This window comes from Corapipo altera, unplaced genomic scaffold (genome assembly GCF_003945725.1).
Source record: "Corapipo altera isolate COAL_440 unplaced genomic scaffold, ASM394572v1 0, whole genome shotgun sequence".
Taxonomy (NCBI): Eukaryota; Metazoa; Chordata; class Aves; order Passeriformes; family Pipridae; genus Corapipo; species Corapipo altera.
Genome location: NW_020884872.1, coordinates 15,319,269 through 15,343,526, shown reverse-complemented (window position 1 = coordinate 15,343,526; position 24,258 = coordinate 15,319,269). Strand labels below are relative to the sequence as shown.

The 24,258-nt window shown below is 39.7% G+C and overlaps 1 protein-coding gene across 7 annotated transcripts in view; it reads right to left on the bottom strand.

The window, feature by feature from the left end:
• The window catches only part of PHKA2 (phosphorylase kinase regulatory subunit alpha 2), a 46,416-nt gene that overhangs the window by 15,610 nt on the left and 6,548 nt on the right, over positions 1-24,258 (bottom strand). For 3 of the 7 annotated variants that reach the window (XM_027637857.1, XM_027637867.1, XM_027637877.1), the window contains exons 3-22: positions 23,592-23,639; positions 22,950-23,118; positions 22,038-22,120; positions 21,181-21,261; positions 18,961-19,059; positions 18,495-18,641; positions 18,217-18,270; positions 17,551-17,673; positions 15,473-15,568; positions 13,995-14,102; positions 13,200-13,278; positions 11,667-11,801; positions 9,596-9,705; positions 7,039-7,183; positions 6,494-6,572; positions 4,857-5,020; positions 4,036-4,209; positions 2,903-2,991; positions 1,745-1,878; positions 83-239 (exon numbers count right to left, since the gene is read on the bottom strand). In XM_027637857.1, the coding sequence (XP_027493658.1) occupies positions 83-239; positions 1,745-1,878; positions 2,903-2,991; positions 4,036-4,209; positions 4,857-5,020; positions 6,494-6,572; positions 7,039-7,183; positions 9,596-9,705; positions 11,667-11,801; positions 13,200-13,278; positions 13,995-14,102; positions 15,473-15,568; positions 17,551-17,673; positions 18,217-18,270; positions 18,495-18,641; positions 18,961-19,059; positions 21,181-21,261; positions 22,038-22,120; positions 22,950-23,118; positions 23,592-23,639 (2,274 nt within the window). Of the gene's footprint in view, positions 1-82; positions 240-1,744; positions 1,879-2,902; positions 2,992-4,035; positions 4,210-4,856; positions 5,021-6,493; positions 6,573-7,038; positions 7,184-9,595; positions 9,706-11,666; positions 11,802-13,199; positions 13,279-13,994; positions 14,103-15,472; positions 15,569-17,550; positions 17,674-18,216; positions 18,271-18,494; positions 18,642-18,960; positions 19,060-21,044; positions 21,147-21,180; positions 21,262-22,037; positions 22,121-22,949; positions 23,119-23,591; positions 23,640-24,258 lie in introns of those variants that run through there. The other 4 variants (XM_027637886.1, XM_027637896.1, XM_027637906.1 and 1 more) reach the window with 4 other exon arrangements.

Below are 24,258 nucleotides of genomic sequence, written 5' to 3'. Positions count from 1 at the left end.
AGCACAAGTCCCTCTGGCAAACTGGTAGTTTTATCTCTGTTTCCAGGAAGGAAACTGAGCCAGGATTATTTATGTTTCATACCTCAGCCAGGACTTCCACTCTCTTTTTGAGTATACCGGAAATATAACGGATTAAGCCCCATTCTTGATTGAGGCCTGCCTTTCTGTAGAGCTCGTTGAGTAGGCAATGAACAGTGACACCATACTGTCCATCCAGCTCTGTGTCCCAGTCAGCACCTCTGCCACAAAAGACACAGAAGGTAACTGTCACCAGGTAAGATGCTACATTGCTTAACATCACCACACAAACGCAGCCGGATTTTGATCACCTTGCTCACATTGGTGACAAGATGAAATACTACATGGGACATCTGGGCATTCACCAGAGATCTGATATGTGTGGACAAAACCCTCTTGATACCAGAACTTTCTCACTAATTTGAGCACTCACTTAGCTGTGAGCCAGTGACTTAAAAGGAACCATCCAAAGGATTTCTCACCAGACTTTAAACTGAGCATTCATACAGACAGTTTGCTGCAGGAACACTCCATGTAGTGCTTTTTCAGAGCAGAATTCGGCAACAAATTCTGCTGAAGACTACACCTACTTTTCAGATGCCTCAGGGGAAGTTTTTTGCCCTGCCTCTTCCTTAGCTATTAACTAAACTTCAATGTTGCTTATGCCATTACTGAAAAGCAAAGAAGATTTCTGCTCCTCTCCTGTTTTTGAAATTCACTGCATTATGGCTTCTCTTTGGTAATGTTTTGAAGTGTCACAGAATGACTTTTCAATTCCTGCTGAGACAGAGTCCACCAGAAGTCAACCAGCCTGTCCAATAGAACTCCCATGGTGAAACAAGTCCAGATTATGGAATTAATGGTGTTAGATGCAGTTAAACAACAAAATGATATTTTTTCAGGATTTCCTTTGCTCTTTAAGAGAGGCTGCTAAACATTTTGCTTGGGAAATGAAGATTAAAGAATAAGTCCTCACAGGAGACAGACTAAAATAAACAAAAATACAATCTTTGTAGCAGTAGGGAAGACCATCTGTGATTAACACATGCTTGTCTTTGCACCCAAAGCTAACTGCCTGTCAGGTTCCAGCAGTATTCTCCTGCACAGCAAAAAATGCCCAATAAATGCACTCCAGAAGATGATTCTGTTGGTTTGTATTTGCATTTTGTTCCCATAAAACCTGTTTAAATAGGAAGTGTTTACTAACCCCAGTAGATGGGCCTAGACTGGACCAAGAATGTTTTGAAAAGTACCAAGTTTTAGCCAGTGGTGTACTTAACATGCACAAGGATTAGAGGAAAACTAGAGACCACTCATTAAAATTGCATTTTGCTTTTAGTTAGAAAATGACATGATGAAGTTTTCCTCTGCTTCCCTTCTTAGGTATGAAAATCACAGCAAATCTTTGTGGACTTTAAACAGAATGCCACAAATATAGCAGGGTGGGTTTTCATTCATGGAAAAATCTTGTGCAGTTCATTTGTGAGCCCTGGAGCCTGTAACTGTGTGCTAATCTACTCTAAAATTTACACAAGTATTCTTTTGTATACAAATAATTTATGTAATCAAGCTAACTGAAAATATGCTTGTTAAAGCACAAAATATTTTAATTCTCCCCTCAAAGCACAACCCTGGGGAGCAATTCTCCCCACAAAGGTTTTGCACAAGAATAATCATAGTTGGGACCAAATTTAAAGATGCTTAAGTTCATATTCAGACAACTCACTTTAATATATGCAAGATATATAAGATGTCTGCTTGATCATGGAGTGTTGGACATTCCTTCAGCTGATCAACAAGCTTCCGGCAATCCAAATCACCATGAGCATCTTTAGGTAAGTGCAAGACATTTTCACGGTCCTGATAACAAAGAAGGATGAAAAATCAAACACATGATCTTGAAAAACATAGTCAATCAAATTCAAACAGTAACTTCCCATTAAAAAATTACAACAGACTTGAAACAAAACTCTGCACTTGAAATACAGACACATTACATAAGTCTTGCGGGGCTACTAATCGGGGGACTAATCCCCAGAAACACAACACCCAGAATGGAACCTTGCCTCTTTTTTTGACAAAATAAAGAAACCAAATTATTTGCATGCTTTTCATCTCATTTTATGTTACTTGTAAAGAGAAAAGCAGAGGGACACTATCTTTTTTTCAGTTGAAATAATTTAGACCTTTTTGAGTTCTATCTTGAACCTGTATATACGTGGTGCTCTACGGATGCAGATATTGCCGTCATGATGAAACTAAAATGTTAACTAATCAGATGATGCAACCCTGTGGGCAGTTCTCTGATGAAAAGTTTTGTTTAACAAGCTATTCAGCAATTTATATGGTCCTAAAAAAACATTTGACAAAAAGAGCTTTTTGCAGAGCAGAATCCCTTAGGAGGCTGGATACAATCTCCTTTAACCATTCTCAGCAGCTGGTTACCATATACCAAGACAAAAAAAGAGCCGAGCACAACTCCATCTTCATGCCTTGAGGTGGGATTTGGCTGGTGCCTTAAGGACATTACTGTAAGTAGCATTTCTTGGAGAACATCTCTAAAGGTTTTGAACATCCTGTCCTTCCCTTTGTGTTCAGATAGAACTAAAGATGATTACTTAACCTTGGGCTTCTAAACATAAGCAGCTATTATATTATTTCTGTTCTGCACATGCAGTTAAAAACTTCCCACTTGATAAAGTCTATTGGACTAAAAAACCTTCATCCAGCCAAAAAAATAAATTCCAAAACAAGGGAGTGCCTTAGATAGAATGGCTTGTGAAGGAAAACGAGAACTGGCATAGGGTTTGGATGTAAAACACAAGGAAAGGCTATAGCACTTAGTCCTAAAACCTCAAGCAGCATAAAAATTCCCACAGCTTACCTTTGTCTGAAAGAAATGGGGATTATCAACAAGATTCAGAGATTTTCGGTGTGTGTTCAGAACTTTAGTGGGAAGAGACATTGGCACGGCTGGAAAGTGAAGCCACCGGAACAAAAAGAAAAAAAAAGTCAATAACACAAAAATCAAAAACACCTACATGAAGCAGCTATACCAGGTAAAAATATATGTGAAAAAACCTGAAATATACAGAGGCAATGCTTCTGAGATGCTGTGCATGGAGCTCTGAGATAAGCTCTTCCTGTATCTCCTTGCAAGTTTGTTCCAAGATCAGCATGTCAAAGGCTCAGGTGCTACATGCTCAACTCAGAATCCCAGCCTGACCCTGCTAAGTGTTTTAAACATTTTAACAGGAATAAAGTAGAAAAGATGGCCAACTGGTAAGATATCAGAATTAAAATTATAATGCTAAATGCATGCTAATGCTCTGTTAACTTCATGTGCTGAATTCAATAGAGGATATGGTGGTGTGGCACATGAAAGATGGGAGAAAAGTCTAACGAAAAAGCTTGAAAGTTATTAATTTACAATGAAGTTAAGGGGAGCCTTCCCTTGATCAGGGCATTGAATACTACATATCTACCCACAAAACAATGCATAGGTTGGAGTCTATTTGCAAATTCAGTCAAAGCATTATTTTGGTGTATATTCTCCAATCACTCTAGAAGAAATGTAGCATAATTAGAAATACTGTATTCCCTCTCTACTCCATTTGTTCTTACAAATTCAGAAAGCACATGCACATATTTATGCTTTTCTTGCATTGAAACATTCCCTTTCACTACAGCTTTATTAAAATAAAAAAATACATTTTGTCTGCCTTTGTATAAATAAAGACAAAAACTGACTGAAATTCTATTCAACTGAGAAGTTGGAGCAGTTTCCATAACATCAACTTTGATTAAATGTTTTATTTCATAGCAGTTTTTCTACGTATACAGCATGACCTGGGATACTGTGGGAACACAACAGCAACAGCTCAAAGTCATTGTTTCTTCTCTATACAAAAAGAACCAGTTGTATGAGTATGTTAAAAGGCATAATTTTGAAATGCTTGAACTTACCCCTTGTAGCACCCAAAACAGTTTTTCTAGTATTATAATAGGGAGAAATACCTGGAACCTCCAAGCCCTTTGTCTTGGCCATTATTGACAGTATCTCTTCTGTGGAATGGTTTGCACTGAACACTGGTGGTTGATTGGCTGTCTTGGAAGTTGGAGGCAGGTATGACTTCAGTGCTGTACTCTGCAGGACATCATTTATATACTGATCCAGCTCATCCTGGCTATCTAGTGTAACAGACATAAAAGAAAAGATTTATTAAAGGTAAAATCCTAATTTATCAGCGCTTTCTTATTCAAACGCACCACTATTTTTGCTTATATAGAAAGGCACTCAAAAAATGCAAGAATATCATAAGATAGAGCTTTCTAAGCCAAATAAATTGGAAAGAAAAGAAAAAATAACCAGTTTTTGGAACTTTGAAAACAATTAGATTAAGAAGTTGATTTTCCTTTGGAAGAATCAATTTTCTTGCTGGAAGTCTAGTTGGCACAGTTGGACTTTTTGATCTTAAATGTTTTTTCCAGCCTGTATGATTCTAAGAATCTATCATCTCTTCCACACAAGCTCTTGTCTATGACTCCTCACAGTCTCTTCCTCCCTCCAGCCTCTTCCACACCTCCCCATCTGCCAGCTCTTCAGGCTTAGGTTTACTGTAGCAGTTACCAGTCAATACCATACTACGAACGTAGGAAGAACGCAGGAATTCATCCCCCAAATAAGTCATGCAGGTTCTAACTGTCCTCAGAAGAGTGCATGAGAAACCCAAATCACTGTCAGCTGTGCACAGAATAGATTCTGCATTGTAGGTAAACCCAGAGTCTGCTGATAGAACTTGACAGAGAAAATATAAGAAGTGAAAAAACACTACTACCTTTTTCACAGAAATCTGCTGGATAGTCCCCATATTCACTGTCAGGACTATTACAGTCTTCATTACGGTCATCAAACAATTTTACATCACAGTCTGGATCCAGGAAGCTCAGATATGTATGAAAAGATGTGGTAAGAAATTCTGATAGCTTGCCTATCTTCACCCTGCAAACAGGAACACATGCCAAGGAGCATTAACATCCACCATTTTGATACCAATTAATGCTCACTGAGCTTTCAGCAACTCCTCCAAAATTTATCAGACCTACTGTTGAATCCACCTTTGGTAACTACAAAGCAGCAGATACTGACACTGAAAAAAAAAAAAAGCAAAACAAGAGTTGCAGATCCAGCTGGGTACTTACTGCTCTAGCTACTAATTGAACTTTTAACTCCGTTACGGTGACACCTACTGGCCTGACTCGAAGCCTAATTTACAGGGTGCTCTACATTTCTATGAAGAGAGACCCTAAACAAAGACCTAAACTCTAAGGATAATACATGAGAAACTGGGGCTCGGAAGTTCCACAAACAGCAGTATCTTTTCACAGAACTGCAGTGCTGCTAAAACACAAATCATATCTGTGCTGGTTTGGGCTGGGGTAGAGTTAATTATCTTCAAATTAACTAGTATTGGGCTATGCTTTGGATTTGTGCTGGAAACAGTGTTGTGAACACTGGGATGTATCAGTTACTGCTGAGCAGTGCTTACACAGCATCACAACCTTTTCTCCTTCTCACCTCACTCCACCAGCACAGGGTGCTCAAGGAGTTGGGAGGGGACACAGCTGGGACAGCTGACCCCAGCTGACCAGAGGGACATTCCATACCATAGGGTGTCATGCTCAGCATACAGAGCCAAGGGAAGATGGAGGAAGGGGAGAATGATTGGTGATATGGGGTTTGTCTTCCCAAGTCACTGCTACATTTGATGGAGCCTGGCTTTCCTGGAGATGGCTGAACACCTGCCTGCCCATGGGAAGTGGGGAATAAATGTCCTGGTTTGCTTTGCTTGCATCCGTGGCTCTTGCTTTACCCATTAAACTGTCTTTATCTCAACACAAGAGTTTTCTCACTTTTACTCTTCCAGTCCTCTCCCCGATCCCACTAAGGGGAGAATGGGTGAACAGCTGTGTGGGGCACAGTTGTTGACTGGAGTTAAACCATGACAACATTTGATTGTCAAAGGAAGATACTGATTGAGAGAGGGCATGTAAGAAGAGAATAGGGAGGTACTGTGGCATTATATTTTATATGTAGATGAATAGAACACATAAGCTTACTAGTACTACATGCAATTTATGTTTAAATCACGTCCAATAACTGTGAAAAAAATTTACTTCTTCATAACAGAAGCCCAGCCAAGACCAAGACCTTTTATTTCCACAGGTTTGGCATTTATTTTCCTTATCCACTGATGGCTTTGAGAGATGGTACACCCTTTGGGAGACAATTCTTTTCCACTGCATCTGAGGTCCAGCTACCATCTGATTGCCATATAACAATTAAAGCTGAAACCTCCTTCTCTGCAGAGTTCTAGTACAAGGTCTGTGCACCATGACAAGTTCAAAACTGAGACTTTTATAGGATTTAATTTAAAAAATCACGGAGATAATAATTTGGGGGTTCTGACATTACCTTGCACCTCCAAAATAACCATCCTCTAATTTTCTTATTGTGGCAAGAACTGCTGGATGAATGTCAGTGCCATCATCAACTAAAAAAGAATAATGGAAGAGTTGAAGCTAACCAACACATTCTTAAACTACCATGTCCAAACAAAGTGAATTACTGGGTGTTCTCTAAAACCCAAATCAGACAAATTTAAAGCAGAATCCAAAACTGCTATCAATACTAGGCTTATTCAAAAATCCAAAACAAACATGCAAACAAAACACAACCCTTAGACAAGTTCTAAAGACAAAAATCAACCCGCTCAAGACAAGTTCCAAAGGGATTTATATGAAACTTCTTTAGACAGAAATACTATGGAGATGTGAGGATATAAAGGAGGGTAAAACTAAAATGAAATACTACCATGTCATCCAAATTCAGCATACACATGGAAAAAATGAAACTGTACTTCTGAAGTTAGAAGTCATGCCACCTGTCTCCTCTCAAACTGATGTCCATCCTATTCCCCTGCAGTAATATACTCTGCTTGAGACAGAGAAAATTTTTACCAAGCATTGTGTGAGTGATGGGAAACGTCAGGGTTGGTCTCCCTGTCATCCTCCAACAAGAAGTGAGGTAAGCCAGCTCTGTCTTGAGCATCTCCACAATCATCTGATTGTCTAGAGCCAGATAGAAGTGATGCTGGTCAGCAAACTAAAGAAGAGAAAAACATGACACAGGAGCAGTTGTCAGTGCTTTTCTTATTTTTTTCTACTTCCCCCCTTATATCAGTCACAAAAGCCATATGAGCTATTCCTGACCACAACACAAATGGCATGAGACTGTGCAAAAGAAATCCATGCTTGTGCAAGAGTCCATTTTTCTACACTTGTAGATTGACCATCAAAGTGAGCCATACAAACAAAAAGTAGGCAATCACACCCATGAAGCAGAATCTTCCCGATGCCAAATTATACTATCCTATGACCTGGAAGATGGGAGTACTCTAAACATGGAAGAAAAAGTTAACAATAGCAACAAAAACAATAAACAGGCTTAAGGGCACACTGGGGACTGGGAGCCAATAACTGGATGTCTCTTGGGAACAATCTGAAAGTCAAGCAGAATACAGAAAAGGTGGCAGTTACTGGGGGAAAAAAGGTACATTAAATGTACAGTGGCAAAGTATGCTGTTCCCACTTACAGCAGAAAGCCAAGAACCACAGTAAGAGACTAATATGGCTCCTTCAGGAGCTGGAAACAAAAAAGCTGGACAAATAATGGCAAGTATGTCAAAAGCAGCCACAACAAAAGTTAAGGAAGCCCATAAGCCTCGGGGAGGGGCAAACACGTAAAGAGCATGTAAATTCAGGCTGGCAAAGTCCAGAGAAATTACTTCATAGAAAGAATTAAGAACTAGCCAAAACAATCCTTGAACCACTCACAATTAGCTTTGGTAATTCAGGTAATTCAGGAAGAACAAGAAATCTAGAGAGAAGAAAACACACTGCCTGTCTTTAAAAAGGAAGAGCCATTTTAAAAGTCAGGCCAATTCCAGTGCCTGAAAGCATAGGAAAGCAAAGCCAATTTGAGACAGCTAAGATAATTACAAAATGATAAAGCAATGTAGCCAAAAACCAATCTCAGCAAATTAGTCCAATTTCCTTCTTTGGAGCAATCAGATGGTAGCTATAAGAAAATGGCTGACATCTCTCAACTTTTGCAAATTTTCACACTACTGAGCTGAAGAAAAAACGTCCAAGAAGGTAGAACTACTTTTAAAATTGTTCTCAGAAGATAGTTCTTAACCATTTTTTCAGAATGACAATGTATCTGAAATGGAGTCAGCCTTTGCCCCACACCTAATCAATATTTTCACTAGAAAAGAGAATTAAATACAAACGACAAAACCACAAAATTTGTGGACACTAGTCAAGATCAATAAGAGGACTTAACTGCTGGTCATAGGAAAGTGACATTAAACATTAACTCCATCCACCTAAAAAAAAAATCTCAGGGGGAATGTCTGGCTACAAAGTACAGTTGAAAATGTTATGGAGGTTTTAGTCAAACATAGAATAAGCAGGAACTGTCACTGTGTTGCTAATGTAAAGATAAATGCAATTCTGGAATATACTAATAAGTACGTCCATACTTGATACGTGGCAAGACTTCAGCTGGAATATTGGGTCCTACTTACAAAGTAAGATGTGAATGAAGAGGTATTTTGAAAAAAACCATGTCTCTAAGGAATTTTTCCCTTAATTGCAAAAGTGAAAATTGATTTAGGGGAGTAACACAGCAAATAACATGCTATAAAGCTGCTTGTGATCAAGTGATGTGGGGAAGAACGAGAAGGGAGCTACATTTTTTTGCAGTAAATCTGATGTTGTTTGGGCATTATGAAGCACTACAGAAGCATTCTACAGAGTTCACTGAATGTCTTCCACTAGAGTTTAAAGACTACATTAGTCACACATCTACTCAGAAGGGTGGAAACACTCTTTATCCTGCTCCAGTTGTACATGCTTGGAGCAGGTGACTGGTCTCCTAGTACCAGCTGCTAGAATAACTCTACTGGAATAAGTGTGTTGTATTTCATTAAATGTAAAAGTAAGAGCCACTGATTCCGTGAGGATCCAAACTTCCAGTTACACTGAAAAAATGCACTAAAGTGAAAACAAAGACAGAACATCCCTTTCTCAGCACTACTGACCCTTTCAACAATATAAGGAAAAGATCACATCTTCATCACTTGGGGGTTACAGTACTTGGCACCCTTATGTGGTGCTAAATTTTTCATTAAAGCAATATTAAGGGATGTATTTCTGCAGAAACTATTTCATTACCTAGGTTTCGGCAGAGATCAGTAACAACTTTGGACTATTGATTTTCTGTGTTCTCAGAAGCCAAAGAAGCCAAACTCTGTAGGACAGAAGAGAGATTTATCAGCAGTTCTACCATGCTGATTATCCATCACTCTTAAAAACGCTGCAAAGCAAAGCACATCTGCTGCATCAGCCCTGTTCTACCTAAAGTACAGTGACAGCACATAAAAGCGAAGCGCTTCACTAATGATTTGCCATTAAATAAGGAGTGATTTTCCTGCCAGCTTTACATGCTCACCTGTGGGGTAAAAGCAAATATTTGATTTCTTATCACATACAGCTTGGAGGTGCCTAACACTCCAATGTGTCGGTGTGGCCGTCCACTTAATTTCATCTTCTTATTCCGGCCTGTGAAGAAAAGAGAAAGAAAAAAGGTCTCAGCTAGAATTTGCTGTGTGGTTTTCCAAAATAACCACTTCAGACAGCAAAATCTACTTCACTAATACCAGCAAGGCAGAAGACAGGTAACAGAGCGAGATGCTACACACTGGTCGGTTTTGTAGCAACCACCAATAAAACAGCCAGAGGCCTTCAAAGGCCTGATTAAAAATTTAAATTTTGGCTCCAATGACCATGGAATTGGGTCTTATAATTACAGTCATTACCCAAAGCTTCCCCATCAAGGACAGGAGGTGCGACATTACAAAAACCAGGCCATCAACATACCACAGAAATTGCAGTGCTTTCACTATAGAACCTTAAAAATTCTTGCCTGAAGAAGGCTAAATCAACATGCAAAGTACATCCAAATACAAACACAGATTTTCATCAGGCTAATAAGCTCCACTTTTCCCAGTAGAGCTTATTAGCAAATGATCTGCACTACAACCTTTGCACCAGAAGCCAGGAGCTGACTTGAATCTGTCTGACAAGGAATATGAGCCAAACAATCCTGTGCCTGAAAAAATACTACTGTGAACATTCCCAGAGAAGTCACTGTTAAAAACAATGTATCAGTGTGCCACATCATCCTACTCACAACCCCCCATTAGTGAAAGAAAGCTATTATGAATCATAATGAAATAAATATAAGGTTCAGCAAAGCCCTGCAAATGTTTCATTTTTTTTAAAGAACTTTGTGATAAAAGAGACAGATTCTTTCCCAAAAGCAGCATATACAATTTCCTTTCTCTGTGTAAAGGGCATACTTTTTGAAACTTATTTGAAGGCCCCAATACTTTGCATGCTTCCAAAATAAGCTTCGTATTAAATGAAAAAAACTCAACACCCACAAACCAAAAACTACCACAACAACAAAAAGATGTTCATCTAATGAGCAGCTTCTTACTTCTCCCTCAGCATTATCTGTAACCAAATTGCCATGGAAACGTGCTTCAGACTGATAAAGAAGCATGATAGTGCTCCCCTTGCCCACACTGTAAAGGAATCTACCAGTGCTGATTCACTCCACCTCAATTTTACTTTGTAGTAACATCCACAGTTTTGAGTCAGGAGTTCTGGCATGCCTGAAGAAGTAAAACTAAATTCAATTAGGAATACGTGTAACAAGTTTTCCAGCATGACACAAATAATTCCAGCAAGGATTATCAAGTAACAGCTATCAAACTATTTTCAACAACTAGACCCAGTTGGAGTTTTGGGGCTTTTATTTAATTTGGCTCTCAGGCTCTGAGGAAAACAGGACTTGAGGACCACTGCTGAGGAACTGGAATGTACTTTCAGTCCCAAGTTTAGAAACACCCTAAAGGCTTCTAGGTTTGCAAATGAGACAGAGAGCTTCAGCAGCTCAACTCAGCTCAGGGTTGGAAGGAGCTTTAGCAAGAACTTGACAGCCCAAAGATGCTCTGATGGCAGCAGCATGGCTTCCCTGATTTGGAGCAGAAAACTTCCCAGGTTGCCTGCTGGGAGTAATGGCAATAACACTGCCCATTTTCCAGACTTAAAACAGAAATACTCTGACTTCTGAAAGGAGAAACACTTGATTTTTTTTCTGTATTTTTCCAGGTATTTTTAATAAAGTCTATTTCTCTGTTGAAGTAGCTGCTGGAGGACAAAAGAAGAGTCAGTTCTTGCCTAACTCCAAGGGCACGGGGAAACTGGTACTTTCACCACTGTTTCTAATGAGGCAATTTTTTTTCCTGTTTGAGTCCCTTATTTAAGACAGAAGTTCTAAGTTTGTTAAGCTTCTTTGCACAAACACATTTTTTTTTAGATCAGAGAAATTGATTTAAATAAAAGAAATTAAATTAAAGAAATTAAGACAGTGTGAAGCAAGAAAAACAAAACATGACTCATTTAAAATAAGACCTTGCACAGCAGTAGAGAAGCTTCCATGTTCCAATACTAACCCAGCATGGTGTAGAGGTTACTCAGGATGCGAGCTGGCTGCACTCTGAGCGGATGGATATCAGCAATGCTCTGCACACTGATTCCACGGTCTTGCAAGAGGTTCTTAATATGATTAGATTCTGCTAAAACAGTTACTGCATAACAGAAAACAAAAACACTACTAAGAAACAATGTTCTACCCTTTTTAGTTGACTATCTCTACTGTCACCTCTCAACTAATGCATTTTGTTAACTAAAAAGGCACGAAGACCTCACGTCTTTCTTAATTTATGAGCCTGTGAGATCAAAAGGGATTGCAAGAGGGCGTCAGACAGATTCTGATTTTCTGCTTCTCAATATTTCTTGCTACTCCTGTCCACTTTGGACCACATGGTAATTCAAGTTGGAAGGGTCCTCATGAGGTCTCTACTCAAACCTCCTGCTCAAAGCAGGATCAGACCTGCTGAGCTTACACAAGATTCTTTGAGACTTTATCAGTTTCTTCTTATTTCTTTCAGTTCCACCAGTTTGGATCATGCAGTAGCTTTTAGCAGATAAGGCTTTTACCCCATAAACAAGAGGAAACACAACTTGAAAATCTTTGTGGTTTTAACACAGCACAATGTAACAATACAGCCAAATCCCTGGGGAACAGGTGCTGTTACTTGTATAGCAATAAATTTACAAAGGACATAAAATGGCAGAGGTAAGGAGAAAAAAAAATTCCCCAAATCAGTGGAATTTACAATCCAGGCCCTGAATCCATCTCTTGTCCCGCTTGACATTTCACCCATGATAGGTGGCTTATTGGTTTGGGACTAATAATTCAGTATTGTTCCTTGTGTTGTGAATAATTGTCAAAGAATGCTAAAAATAATCCAGCACTTCTATTTCTACTGGAAATTGAGCACTTCAAAATAACAAAATGCTGCCACCATGAGATACCAACAGGGGATAAACAAGCACCAGCCCAGGTCACAGTATCATTGATAAATGCTGCTCCTGATAAACAAGATGGTTGCTCTTTCAGAGCAGTACAAGCCCTTGAAAAGTCTTAAAGACCTGATCAGCTGGTGTTTGCCCTCATCTAAATTTTCTGGTTTTGCCTGTTCCTGCACTAACTGAAGAAGCCACTTCCTGCAGCAGCCAAAAGCCAGCCCTAAGTCTGGCTGCCTCACCCCTGTGGACAGGGATTCTCCTCACCCAGTGCTCTCCAGTTGCTCTGGGAAAGGGGCTGCACATAAACCTAATTAAACTGATCCATGTCCAGTCAGTCCTGCTTTTTTTTTTTTTTCTAGAATGCATCAAGCTTCTCCTTTTCTCTCTAAGATTAAGTTTTCCACTCTCCAGTCCCTCACGACTTAAAATTTTAGCAAGTTTTTTTTTTTAATGAAGTGTGTTAAACCCCTTTCTCTGTCTCACAGTTTCATTAAAGCATCTGTGTCCCAAGCAAAAATCCACTTATTTTTAACATATCTTTCTTCTCTCCTGTACTTAGGGACTTTGTCACCACACAATTCAATTCACCCAGAATGTTGAAAAAACTCCTTCACCTTGTACCACAACATCAGGTTTAAATCCAGTGGAAAATCTCCTGTTTAAGGGATCAATTTCACCTGCAGCAAGAAATCCCTAGAATAAATGCAAAAGAAAGATAAAAGAAAGGAAGCAAATAGATTTTAAACAAAAGGCTTCTGATATCTAGAATAAATCTTAACTAATTTTTGAAGTATTTTTTCAGTACAGCAGGACTTAAGGCCTGGTTTATCTACCCTGGCCACCAAGGAGTACATTCAATAAGAACAAGGGATGCACTATTTTTTGGAACAACAAGAAAATGGTTCTGACACAATCTGCATATTCAGATTTCCTATTTTAGAGTTGCAGCAACTGACAACATAATTTAGCCAAGCCAGTGATTTTTTTTGTAGCTCCACAGAGATATTCTGTGGTTCCTCCAACTAGTCTGGCTAATACGGGACAACTCGGCAGACACATTATGCCACAGAGTAAGGCATAGCCTAGTGGAGCTGAAACACCACAAAATCCTGGCTCTGGAACAGCCAAATCAGCCTTGCCTTGGTATAGTCCTCTATCCTAACCCTAAAGCCAGTCCATCTGACAACTTATTCAGCTTGATTAGAAACAGACAGTTGTATGTCTATATATATATAAAAAAAAAAAAAGTTCCTGAAATCTCAGTCACTCAGTCACCCTTTCATGGCTCATGTACTTGTTTCTACTGGAAAACACATTGTCTCCTATCTGACAACCAAATTGTACTTAAAGCTCAAGCCATCTCAAACAAAATGAACTACATGCTTACCTACTCTACAAGAAACAATTACCTCTGCTAACAGGCAGCTCAGGACATACAATGATTGGCCCCAAAGATGTGGCAACTTTCCCATTGGGACACGATCCACTGAGTGAGGATTTTCATACTCCTCATCCACCTGAAAACAAATACATAAACAAGAAAAATTGCCCTGAAGTTGTGAAGAACAATTGGTAACCATGTAAATACTTGAAAACATATGGTCTATCATCTACCCTTGCTAACCTGCCATTATTACTGACTTAAGCATCTCTTGATTTTACTTTTAAGGCTGCACATTTTCTGGGACTGGAACTATGCTTCCTTTTTGTACTCCGCCCCACCCTTCAAAGCTGGAGGATGAATAGGGACTCTGCATGCAATTATAGCTTTGGTGTTAGCTCTTCCACTTTCTTCTCACCATGCCTTTGCTGCCTTCCCTCTGAGCTGCTCATAGGTAACTGGATGTCTGCTTTCCAATCCCTTCCAAGATGACACTTTAACTTCACTGATGTCTACCTAGCTTTCTAAAATAAAGCTGTTTTCCAAAAATTAAGGCTATTCCACCTTTCCTGTGTTAGCAAGGATGGCCAATGCAAAAATTAAGAGCAGACTTATAATTCAGAAAAAGAACAATTGCCTTGGTTTTGCAGTATACAGACCTACTGAGGGCAGGGGGAAAACCCTCCTACATTACATCTTTACATAGAGAAAATCTACCCTGTTTATTTGGCATGTTTGTCAGATTATTATCATCATATCGAAATTCACAAGAAGGCTCTGAACTCTTACACGCTTGTTCCCACTAGGAAGGCAATTCAGAGTTTCCACCTGCGAGCAAGACATCAGCTGTCGGCTGACCAGCTCAGACCAACCCAGGAGGCTCCATACCCTTAGTGAGTGAGGGCTGAGAAGCCTGGAGTGGGAGAAGAAGTTGGCAGGGAGGGATACAAAGGCAAATAGCATGGAAGAGCACACAAGCTCATCTGAATTTCTCTGTCACAATGGAAGAATCAGATAAACAGTAACAGCAAAGATGGGGGAAAAGAAAATACCCATAGAAAACAAACAAAAATCCCAGCCCAAATCCCAATCCATCTGAAGCCTGTTTCTGTCTCCCATACGAGCTCTGGAAAAGAGCACCACAATCAATCAATAGACTAGACAGAAAAGACAGTCTGTGCTTTACTTCTTCATTGAGCTTGAGTTCCTAAGTCAGTATCAACAATTCTTCAATGTGTATCTTGCTATAAGCATGTAAAATTTTAGACATGCTCTAATATTTTCACAGACATTCAGATTTCCAAGGAAGAAATGGGGCAATGTGGAAGCCTAAAATTTACCATTTCTCAGCAGGAGCTGTGAGAGGTCTCTTACTTTTTCAAATAATGTGCAGTAGTCTTTTTTTATTGCTCGTTTAGATTTATCAGATACCAGAAAAACTATAAAACCATTCCTCTTGCTATCTCTACTTTGCACCCCAAATTGGATCCTGCATTTTCACAATACCTTGTCTGGAGGGACTGCATACAGTTCAGGCATTAGCACTAATCCATTCTTCTCTCTAATAAGTATTCCTTCCAGAGCCTCTCTGTACTCTTGTACCTGGAAATATTTTCAAATAAGAGTAAGAATTCACATTACAGTCAGCAGAACTGAAACAATAAAGTTAAAGTTTTAGTACTTTCCAACCATACTTTTCTGATGAATATTCATATATATTAAAAAAAAAGGGGGGGGATCATGACTTACTGATGGAAGAACAGGGTTCAAACTATCAGAGACTGTTCCCGCATCTCAATATGATCAGCCTTAGAAATATGAGCACTCGTCTTTAATCTGTAATGTACCACTGCAGCACAAAATGTCTAACACATCCCTATAAAGAAGTCAGTGGAACAAGTCCTACATGAAATTTGCAATGGATGACAATGCAGGACATGGGCATCAGACTGCCAACATCCATAAGAGTGCAAGGTGTATAAATTGTCAGCTTTCTGCCATGCATATTGCCTATGACTTACTGAATTCTGCTTTGCAGGATTGGGAAATCAGTTTCTTTTGACTGATTTGCTTAAAAATTTGTCCCATGGAAAGCTTAAAATTGATTTAAACTGTTTAAAAATATCTAAGTTTACTGAACAGAAAATCATCTTCTTGTGTGGTTAGACAACAAATTACGAACACAAGCAGCAGACTGATACAAAATAAAGAACAGGTAATATATTTTTGTCTTACCAGATTCCTTATTTGTTCCATTTCTCAATTATCCCATTCCAATTTTTTACTTAGAGGGAAACTGTTTTCAAGTACTAACAGTACCTGACTCTGAGATTCTATTTCTGCTATTTCTGAGTACAGGGGACCACACAAAGTAATGAACCCACGGCTTCACATTATGGTACACTCACATTTTCAGTATCCTGTCCTTCTCCACTCTTTTTGAGTCCTCAGGGTGCTTGTTTTTCTAAGAATTGCAGCAGTAACTGGGGAAGACTAGACACTCATCTGAGTGTCTCAGTGACTCATTCAGCTATGTTTAAACAGTGGAAACCAGGAGTAATTGCCCTGACCATGCCCTAGCACAGCCTGTCTGCACAACATAAAAGCAAACAGGTACATATTGTCCCAGATAATCCATCTAAGTTCTAGAGACTGCTTCATGAAGTGCTATTTTATTGACAGGACTGAAGTTTCAGTAAACTTTCTGATTTCCCCCTTCATGAAATGATGTCATTTCTCTCTTCACCATTTCACAGTAAAAACACATTTTTACTGTGTTCAGGAAACATTTTACATTCCTAGTGTCAGTAAGTATTTCACTTGATTTGCAACATCTGGTACAGAAAGAAGGCTTTTTGGTCCAAAATTCTCTGTTTTGTTTCTGATGTCATTTTATTTTTTAAGGAGTTTAGCGATCTCCTGTCCCTCTGCACACTAGGCGATTTTAAATCACATTTATTTTTTACTTCTTTCAAGTCACCAATCCACAGAAGGTCTGATCTGAATATATTTAGTCCTGGTTACTTGCTGCTCTTTAACTCACCAACACTCCCCACGTGCCACCATAACCTTTGGAGGGCTACAACCAGTTTAGCTGCCCTGACCACTGGGTGCTTGACACAGTAATGGCATGAAGTGAATTATGGAACTAGTAAAAATGAACTGGCTCCTCATAAGGCAACCCCAAATCTCTCTGAATATACAACAGGACTTAAAGTAGCACGAATCTTGTTCTCAGCAGCCAAGCCACAGAGGCTGGGGAAAAGAAGCTTCTCTCATCCCGAAGTAATTGCGAAAGGGGCATCGAGGTTGGTGACAAGACAAAACTAGGCATATAAACCCTGTTCAGCCCAGTTTTACCACACCAGCTAACAGAACCACTCAGCCTGGCAGGGATAGGGCAACAAGGCCCCAGTGTGCACAACCCTGCTCCTCTATCATGTCATGAACTCCCCAGGAAGGTGAGAATGGCTGAAGACTATTTCCACGCTATCCAACTGATACTCAAAATAAACACAGAGCAAAGTTCCAAAATACCGTGGGTAAATGGCTTTGCAATTTGAAAGCAATTTCTCTTTTCTCACCTGAATTTTGTCCTCATTAAATATTCCATCAATTAGGAAGTATGTCCAGAATACTGGCCACTCACATTCAATATTCTCAAAGAGCTTGAGCTCAGCAGGATCATAGTGTAGCCTACTTGGATCCTAAAAAATTCAAAAACACTTGTTTAATCACAGTGCTAATTTAGTCACCCATATTCCAATCATAATGGTAGCCTGTTTCATGCAAGTAATTAAAACCTAGAAACCAATAAACACACCAGAAATAGTTTCCATGCAGTCTCCTTGCTTTTTTACATTCAGCCTCAAACTCATTTAATGTTTTCCTAGACAAATCGGCCCTTCCTAGTCTCAGAATGTGTCACCCAAGTAATCTTGGCTTTGCCTTAGTTCAAAGATATTTTGAAACACTTCAGGGACACTGCTTCTGCTTAGAAGCATATCTAAGGATCAAATTCTTACAGAATTATTAATTACATTTTGTCCCTAATAAATGGTTTTCAAACCCTTAGCCTCCTTCACATATGTGACATTTCTAGGGTGGATACCTGGATTACCTCCAAATCCACTAAGATGTCTTAGCAGTGATGGAGAACTTTACTCCTTCATGTAAATAAGACAAAGTATGTCTATAAAGAACAGATAAAATTCTTCCTAATGCCTACTGAAAATATACATCAGAAGTACCTCTCTGGGTGTCTTGTAACCATCTCGGAGAAAGCGACAGCAGCCATAGCGGCCCTGTAAAAACACACAAAATTACAGAAAATTACACATACTGTTCTTCCTCACAGACTAACATAACAAGAGCTGAGATTTAAGGGTCACTTCAAGATTTTCCTTCCTCTCTTCCAGGCACAGATGAACCAAGTCTGGCAACCCTTGTTTAATCAGAATTTTTGGTTAAGAAAGAGAGGTTCTGTTTCTTTTTCTTTCTGTAAAACAAAAATAAAGGAAATTCTTACCTGCAATTTGGATATGATTTCACTCTTGGTTACATTAACAAGGTTTAGATCCTCCACTGCAAAAGCTGGGTAAGAAATAATAGAGAGAAGGCCAGCATCTATCTCCTTTGACGTGGATGCCCTTGGCAACATGGAGTATAGAATAGACTGAGCAAAACAAGAGCAGAAGAAACGGATGTGAAACATTTTACATACTTCAAAAGACTATGTCAAGTGTAAATGGAACAGACTATATTATTTGCAAACTGACAGAGAACTCTCTGCATAGTTATTTTTAAACAAGTTAGAATGCGAACGCTTCACACCACTCAGTTTCTCATGATCTACTAGAACAGGGTGAACAGCATAGCCTGCAGCTATCCGTATTATATTGAGTTCTTGGTTCAGTTAATCAACATTTCATTTAAAAACAAAAGGGAGAGGGTTAGGTTTTCCCCCAGCAAATGAAAGAGAAGACTAATTTTACCTGACAGTGTTCTACTTCATCAGGAAGAACGTGAATCACTGATTTGTGTCCTCCATGAGCTCCAAAAAGATCTAGTTCATCAATTGCTTCCAAGGCAGCCTTCAAAGAAAAGCAAACCACAAACCAAAATCATTAGATAGATACCTTTTAAACCAAGTATACACCATAGCACCTGTGCTTATCCTCTGATGGAGTTTATATAAGACATAATTTTGCTCCACAGACACTTTTTATTTAAAGGGAAACTTGGCAATATTTTAGAAAAAGTAAATATTTCTGTCTTTCCACTAGCTGAATACATGATTGATGTGCTGGTGATCCTTCTTACAATCTAAAGGCAATGCAAAACAATGGGGAGCTGGGCTTCCACTGAGACATCACCTAAACAGTGAAGTACTTAGTTATAAATGTCATGTCCTGTCCTACATTCCAAAATAACCCCCATTCAGTGTCCTTTCCCTCCTCCTGCCTGAAGAACTGCTCAAAGAGGAAGGCTTGTTCAAGGCAACCCAGAATCAGCAAAGGCTGACCCCTTAAGAAGAGACCTTCAGCACCTCTCTGATACCGTCACTTCCCAACCAGAAGAGAAATGAGATGTCTGATCTCCCCACAGCCAACTGAGGCACACAGTGCTCCATGCCAACAGGTGAATCACTGCTTCTCATACCTCTTGGCCATAGTGCATTTGCCTGGTGAAGACACTATCAGCCCAAACACTGACTCAATTTTGACACTCCTACTTTAACCTAGCAGGCTACAAAACCTGACTTTGAAGAATTGGGGTGTGCAGCACCACATAGGGAGTGTGGCAGGAAAAGAGAAAGGACTGGATGGCCAGGGCCAGGCTAGCAGAGCCTTCCTTTGAAATGCATATTCATAGGGTTGTGGTAACACTGAATTGTTGCTCTTGTGCCTGTTTTTGTCCTGCAGCTTCATGGATATGCAGCTTCTCTGACAAAGGAAGGATCACACAGGGCAGTTTTCCTTATCTCTCTGCAGAGGAGCAAGGATATTTTTCTTATTCCAACACAAAGATGGGTTTACTGCCTCTGCAGAGCCCCTCTCTCTAGACCAGCACTACAGCAGCAGATGTTCCTGACAGTGGCAGAAAGTCCTGTTGAGGAACTGATAGCTGGGACCAGGGACAGTTTTAATGGTGCAGAAAAGGTTCTGAGAACCACTCAAAGGCATATGCTCTGTGCTGTGCTGTTGCCATGGGTAGCCACACAAAGCAGGTATGGGACAGAATTCCAGAAGCACATTTAAAACAAAGAGCATCTACCTCAGCTTCTGCAGCAGGCCCTTCACTGTGCCCCCCACCAGTTCTCATCTGAAATAGCACTTCTATTGAACTCAGATCCCCAGAGAAGCGAAGTTGTGCAGTGAATTCTGCAGATCATCTTGACATCAACAGGTCTGGATGTCACACAGAGACCACACCAGAATGTTCAGGGTAAAAAAATCTCACAGTGGACATCTAAGGAACAACTGCCCCATCGCTGAACAACTGCCAGACACTGCCCCATCACTGTTCAACTAAACTGTGGGGCCAAGACCAGCCAGTTACCAAGATCTTGGTAACTAACAAACCCTGCTGAAATGCAAATACACCTTTGACCTTAATGATCTTTGTCTTCTCCCAGTCCTCCAGACACCAAGTGAAAAGGTAGTTGTTGATTACACATTTACATTTATGGCCTTCAGAACTTCTTTTAGTATCTCTGTGACCTTGTGCTATGGGGGAACAAGAAATATCCACTTTTTTTTAAAGTACATCTTCATTTATTTTTCTTTCTGAATTACTTGTGAAGAATTTCTTAGACTGATAGTCTGCTGTTTTCCAGAATTTACATCAGATTTAATCTTACCATGAAAACATCACATATGATACTGGGGCTGGAGAATTAAGAAAGAGGGAAAGAAAACCAGAGGTCACTTTATGAAACTGCATCTTACTGAATCTATCAGATTCACGGTTCAATGAATCTGGTACCCTACTTGCAATCCCTGGAACAACTGTGCTGAGGTCCTTCAATGAGAGCCATTATCCCAAAGATTTTACACTAAAAAATACTCACTCACACCCAAACAAGAATTCTTACACAATCAGTTAGCTATTGCAGTGGCCAAGAAGACTATGCAAAGGGAGCAATCAGGTTTGACAGAGCCCTTCAGCACAACACAACAGCCAGGAAGGAGGTGTCAGGAAGACATTCTCACTTTGGCCATCCCTACGGAGCTTGCGTTCAGTTCAGGGATGCCCTGGTTTGTCTTATCACCACGTTCCCAAATTCCATAATCCTGCAACAACATCATCAAGAAAAAAATGGCATTATTATATACAAACACAATGTTTCCCTCCCTTGCCACACAACAAATCCAGACTCCTGCATGAAATTAGCTTATAATTGGCCTTCAAAAAAAAAAAAAAAGAAAAAAGAAGGAAAGAAGGCTTTAAGTCTCCAAAGAGACCCTGTTCATGTTTAAAGAGCAGCACATAAAAGTATACTCCGGCAGGATCAGGTATACAGTCATGAATCACTGCCTTCACAAAACACACAAAGCCCTTTATCCCTCCCCCTGTACATGTTTCTCTCTGTGTCCCCCCAACTCATCACTTTCCAGAACGCTTGTTACCATCCTGCTATTTTTAGAAAGGCCCAAAAGATTTTAATTTGACATCAGGAAATATTATTCATCATCATCATCACGGTTGGGCTTCACGGACGAAGATTTGGGGAGTGCTCTACCCACGTTTGTTACAAGCGCGCTGGTGGCTAAAACGGCCAATACGAGATAGACGTGTCTGGTTGCAAAAGGCACAGCAGAAAGACTCCTTATCAGTTAAAAACCCCTCTGTTATTATGACAGAACAGGTGTACCTCACCCACGCAGCAGCAAATCCTCCACAGCCCTCCCAACATCTCCAAAGATGCTGCTCACAGTGTAAAGTACTGGCAGGTTCTGATACCTTCTCATGGAAAAAGCAAGACCCTGTTTTCCTTCTCCATCAATAAATAATTTTCCACGTAAACCTGAGCAGCATTGAGATGATTTACATATAAATAACTACTTACAGCAACTTTGTAGGCAGCTTCTATGTAGAAGACAAGATTCTGAATAAAGGTAACTTCATCGAGGGTGAAGATAATACGTAACCCTGATTAAAAGAAGGGAAGGGATTAATTATACTACATCAGAACTGAAATATTTACTCTTCAATAAGTTTCATGCTTTTGTTTATTTGCTACCAACTACTGCCCACTGAAATCAAAGGAAAAACTCATACTGATTTCAATGGGTCAGGCAGCAAACCTCAATACTTGCTACTGACAAAATACTTCAAATGCCACTAATACATACGGTTTCAAAGAACTCCTGTAGGGGTGGCATTCAGACAGTGGGTACAAAGCAGAGACATCTGAGTCAGCTCTGGCTCTTCAGAGCAGTGCATACCAATACCCACAGCTCCCCACCCCTCTGCCTCCTTACTGCTCTGTCGAGGAACTCCAGGACGACCAGGTGCCCACTAGGAAGGGGTCAACTTCAAGGGTCTCCAATGGCAGAAAAATATGTAAGGAAACAAATCCTTATCCTCACATGAGGAGTGCAGTGGAGAGGAACACAAGATAAAACTGCACCAGTAAGAAAAGGAACAGATGGCACAAAGTGGCACCTGATTTGATGTTGCCACTCTCTGAAGAAACTTGGTTGTCCATCAGGACACTATCTTTAAACATGAGACTTCTCTGACATGACTCTCAATATCTCATGTATTTGTATGCCAGTAATCATTAAAGGAATAGACACTGCCAGTTACTATAAACATGAAATCCTAAGTAAGTCCTATCTCTTTTCCAGAGAAACACTACTTCTGAGTTATAATTATTTAAAGGTCTTTAAAGCTTGTTACTACTTTATTTTTCCTTTTTAAATGAATGTTAGAATAGAAAAAGACTACAACAAAAGGCAAAATATCTTCTGCTTACCTGATGCTGTCATCTGTGCCAAGAAGAGCAGGTAAAGGGAAGTTGCATCCACTTGCAGATGCCCCCACTGGTCGTCCCCAACCACTGTGGCACAAGTTGCAGAGTTATACTTGGCATGGAGGCAGTCTTTGGTACTCTGTGTGCGTTTGAACCTCTCTACCTTATCTACCTAAAAAATACCACAAAGCTCAAAGTTGAAACATTTCAGAAGAACTATTTCAAAATTAACAACTTTTCTTAGATGAGGAGAAACTTGAGGTTCTAATTCCTGTTACCTCACTTCAATGTATTTTGATTGATTAGAGTGCTTAAACACAACTCTGACTTTAGACTCCAGTTAAATCCACATTTCTACAGGAAAGAATAAGATGAAATTACCTTGTTGAGTTCAGATCTAAACTACAGGTGTGCATCTTGGTGAAAATGAGTTTGCAAAGGCAAAACTGGTTTGCTACAAGCACAATTTCAAAAAAGTGCAAGCAAGATCAGAGTTTTGCTCAACAGTTTTAAAAAGATTCCCCACACCACCATCTACACACATGCAAAAACAGTCACTCTACAGAAGATATAGCAAATATATGCTTCGATGAAATGCTTTGTAAATATAACACGTACTAATTCAACTCATACCTATGACATTACCTGTCTCATCATGCACTGCAAGAGCCCCCGCATCAGCTTCACAACATTCTGCAAGAACAAAACACATCAGTGACACCCTCACATGGTCAGCCTCATCAGCTGGTACAAACAACATTCAAAAGTGATAAAGCTCACACCCTCTACTAACATCCTGCCAAAGGTAAAAAAAGTGTGTATTTGCCCAAAATGCTCTACATGCTTTTGTTTTTTTTAAATACACTCATCAATTTTTATTCCTACACCCCTACCTAGAAGAGCAAATCTTTTCCCAAAGGCCCTCTCTAAACAGTGGAACAACTCTCTGTGGTCCCTTCTATCCAGCTAAGGAAATAAGAGGAATTCTCTGTCCTATAATTATCATTATTATTGTTTTTGGTGGGGGTTTTTTTCCTTTTTTTTTTTTTTTTACAGTGACAGATACAGGGAACACTGATAGGTGACTGCAAGACATTGACATGACTGGAAGACCTGTAAAGCTTCTTCCACTCCTTACACAGTACAATAGAAAACAGGTGACTGGTGTAAAGAAAGGGCCATACATGTGAATGTAGAGAAGTACAAGATTTTGCCTTAAATAAAGAAATCGACCCCATCTTTTTACCCAAAAGCTATAGCCTCAAAATATGATCATGCAGAACCAACGTTATTTTGTCACCACAGATCTCCC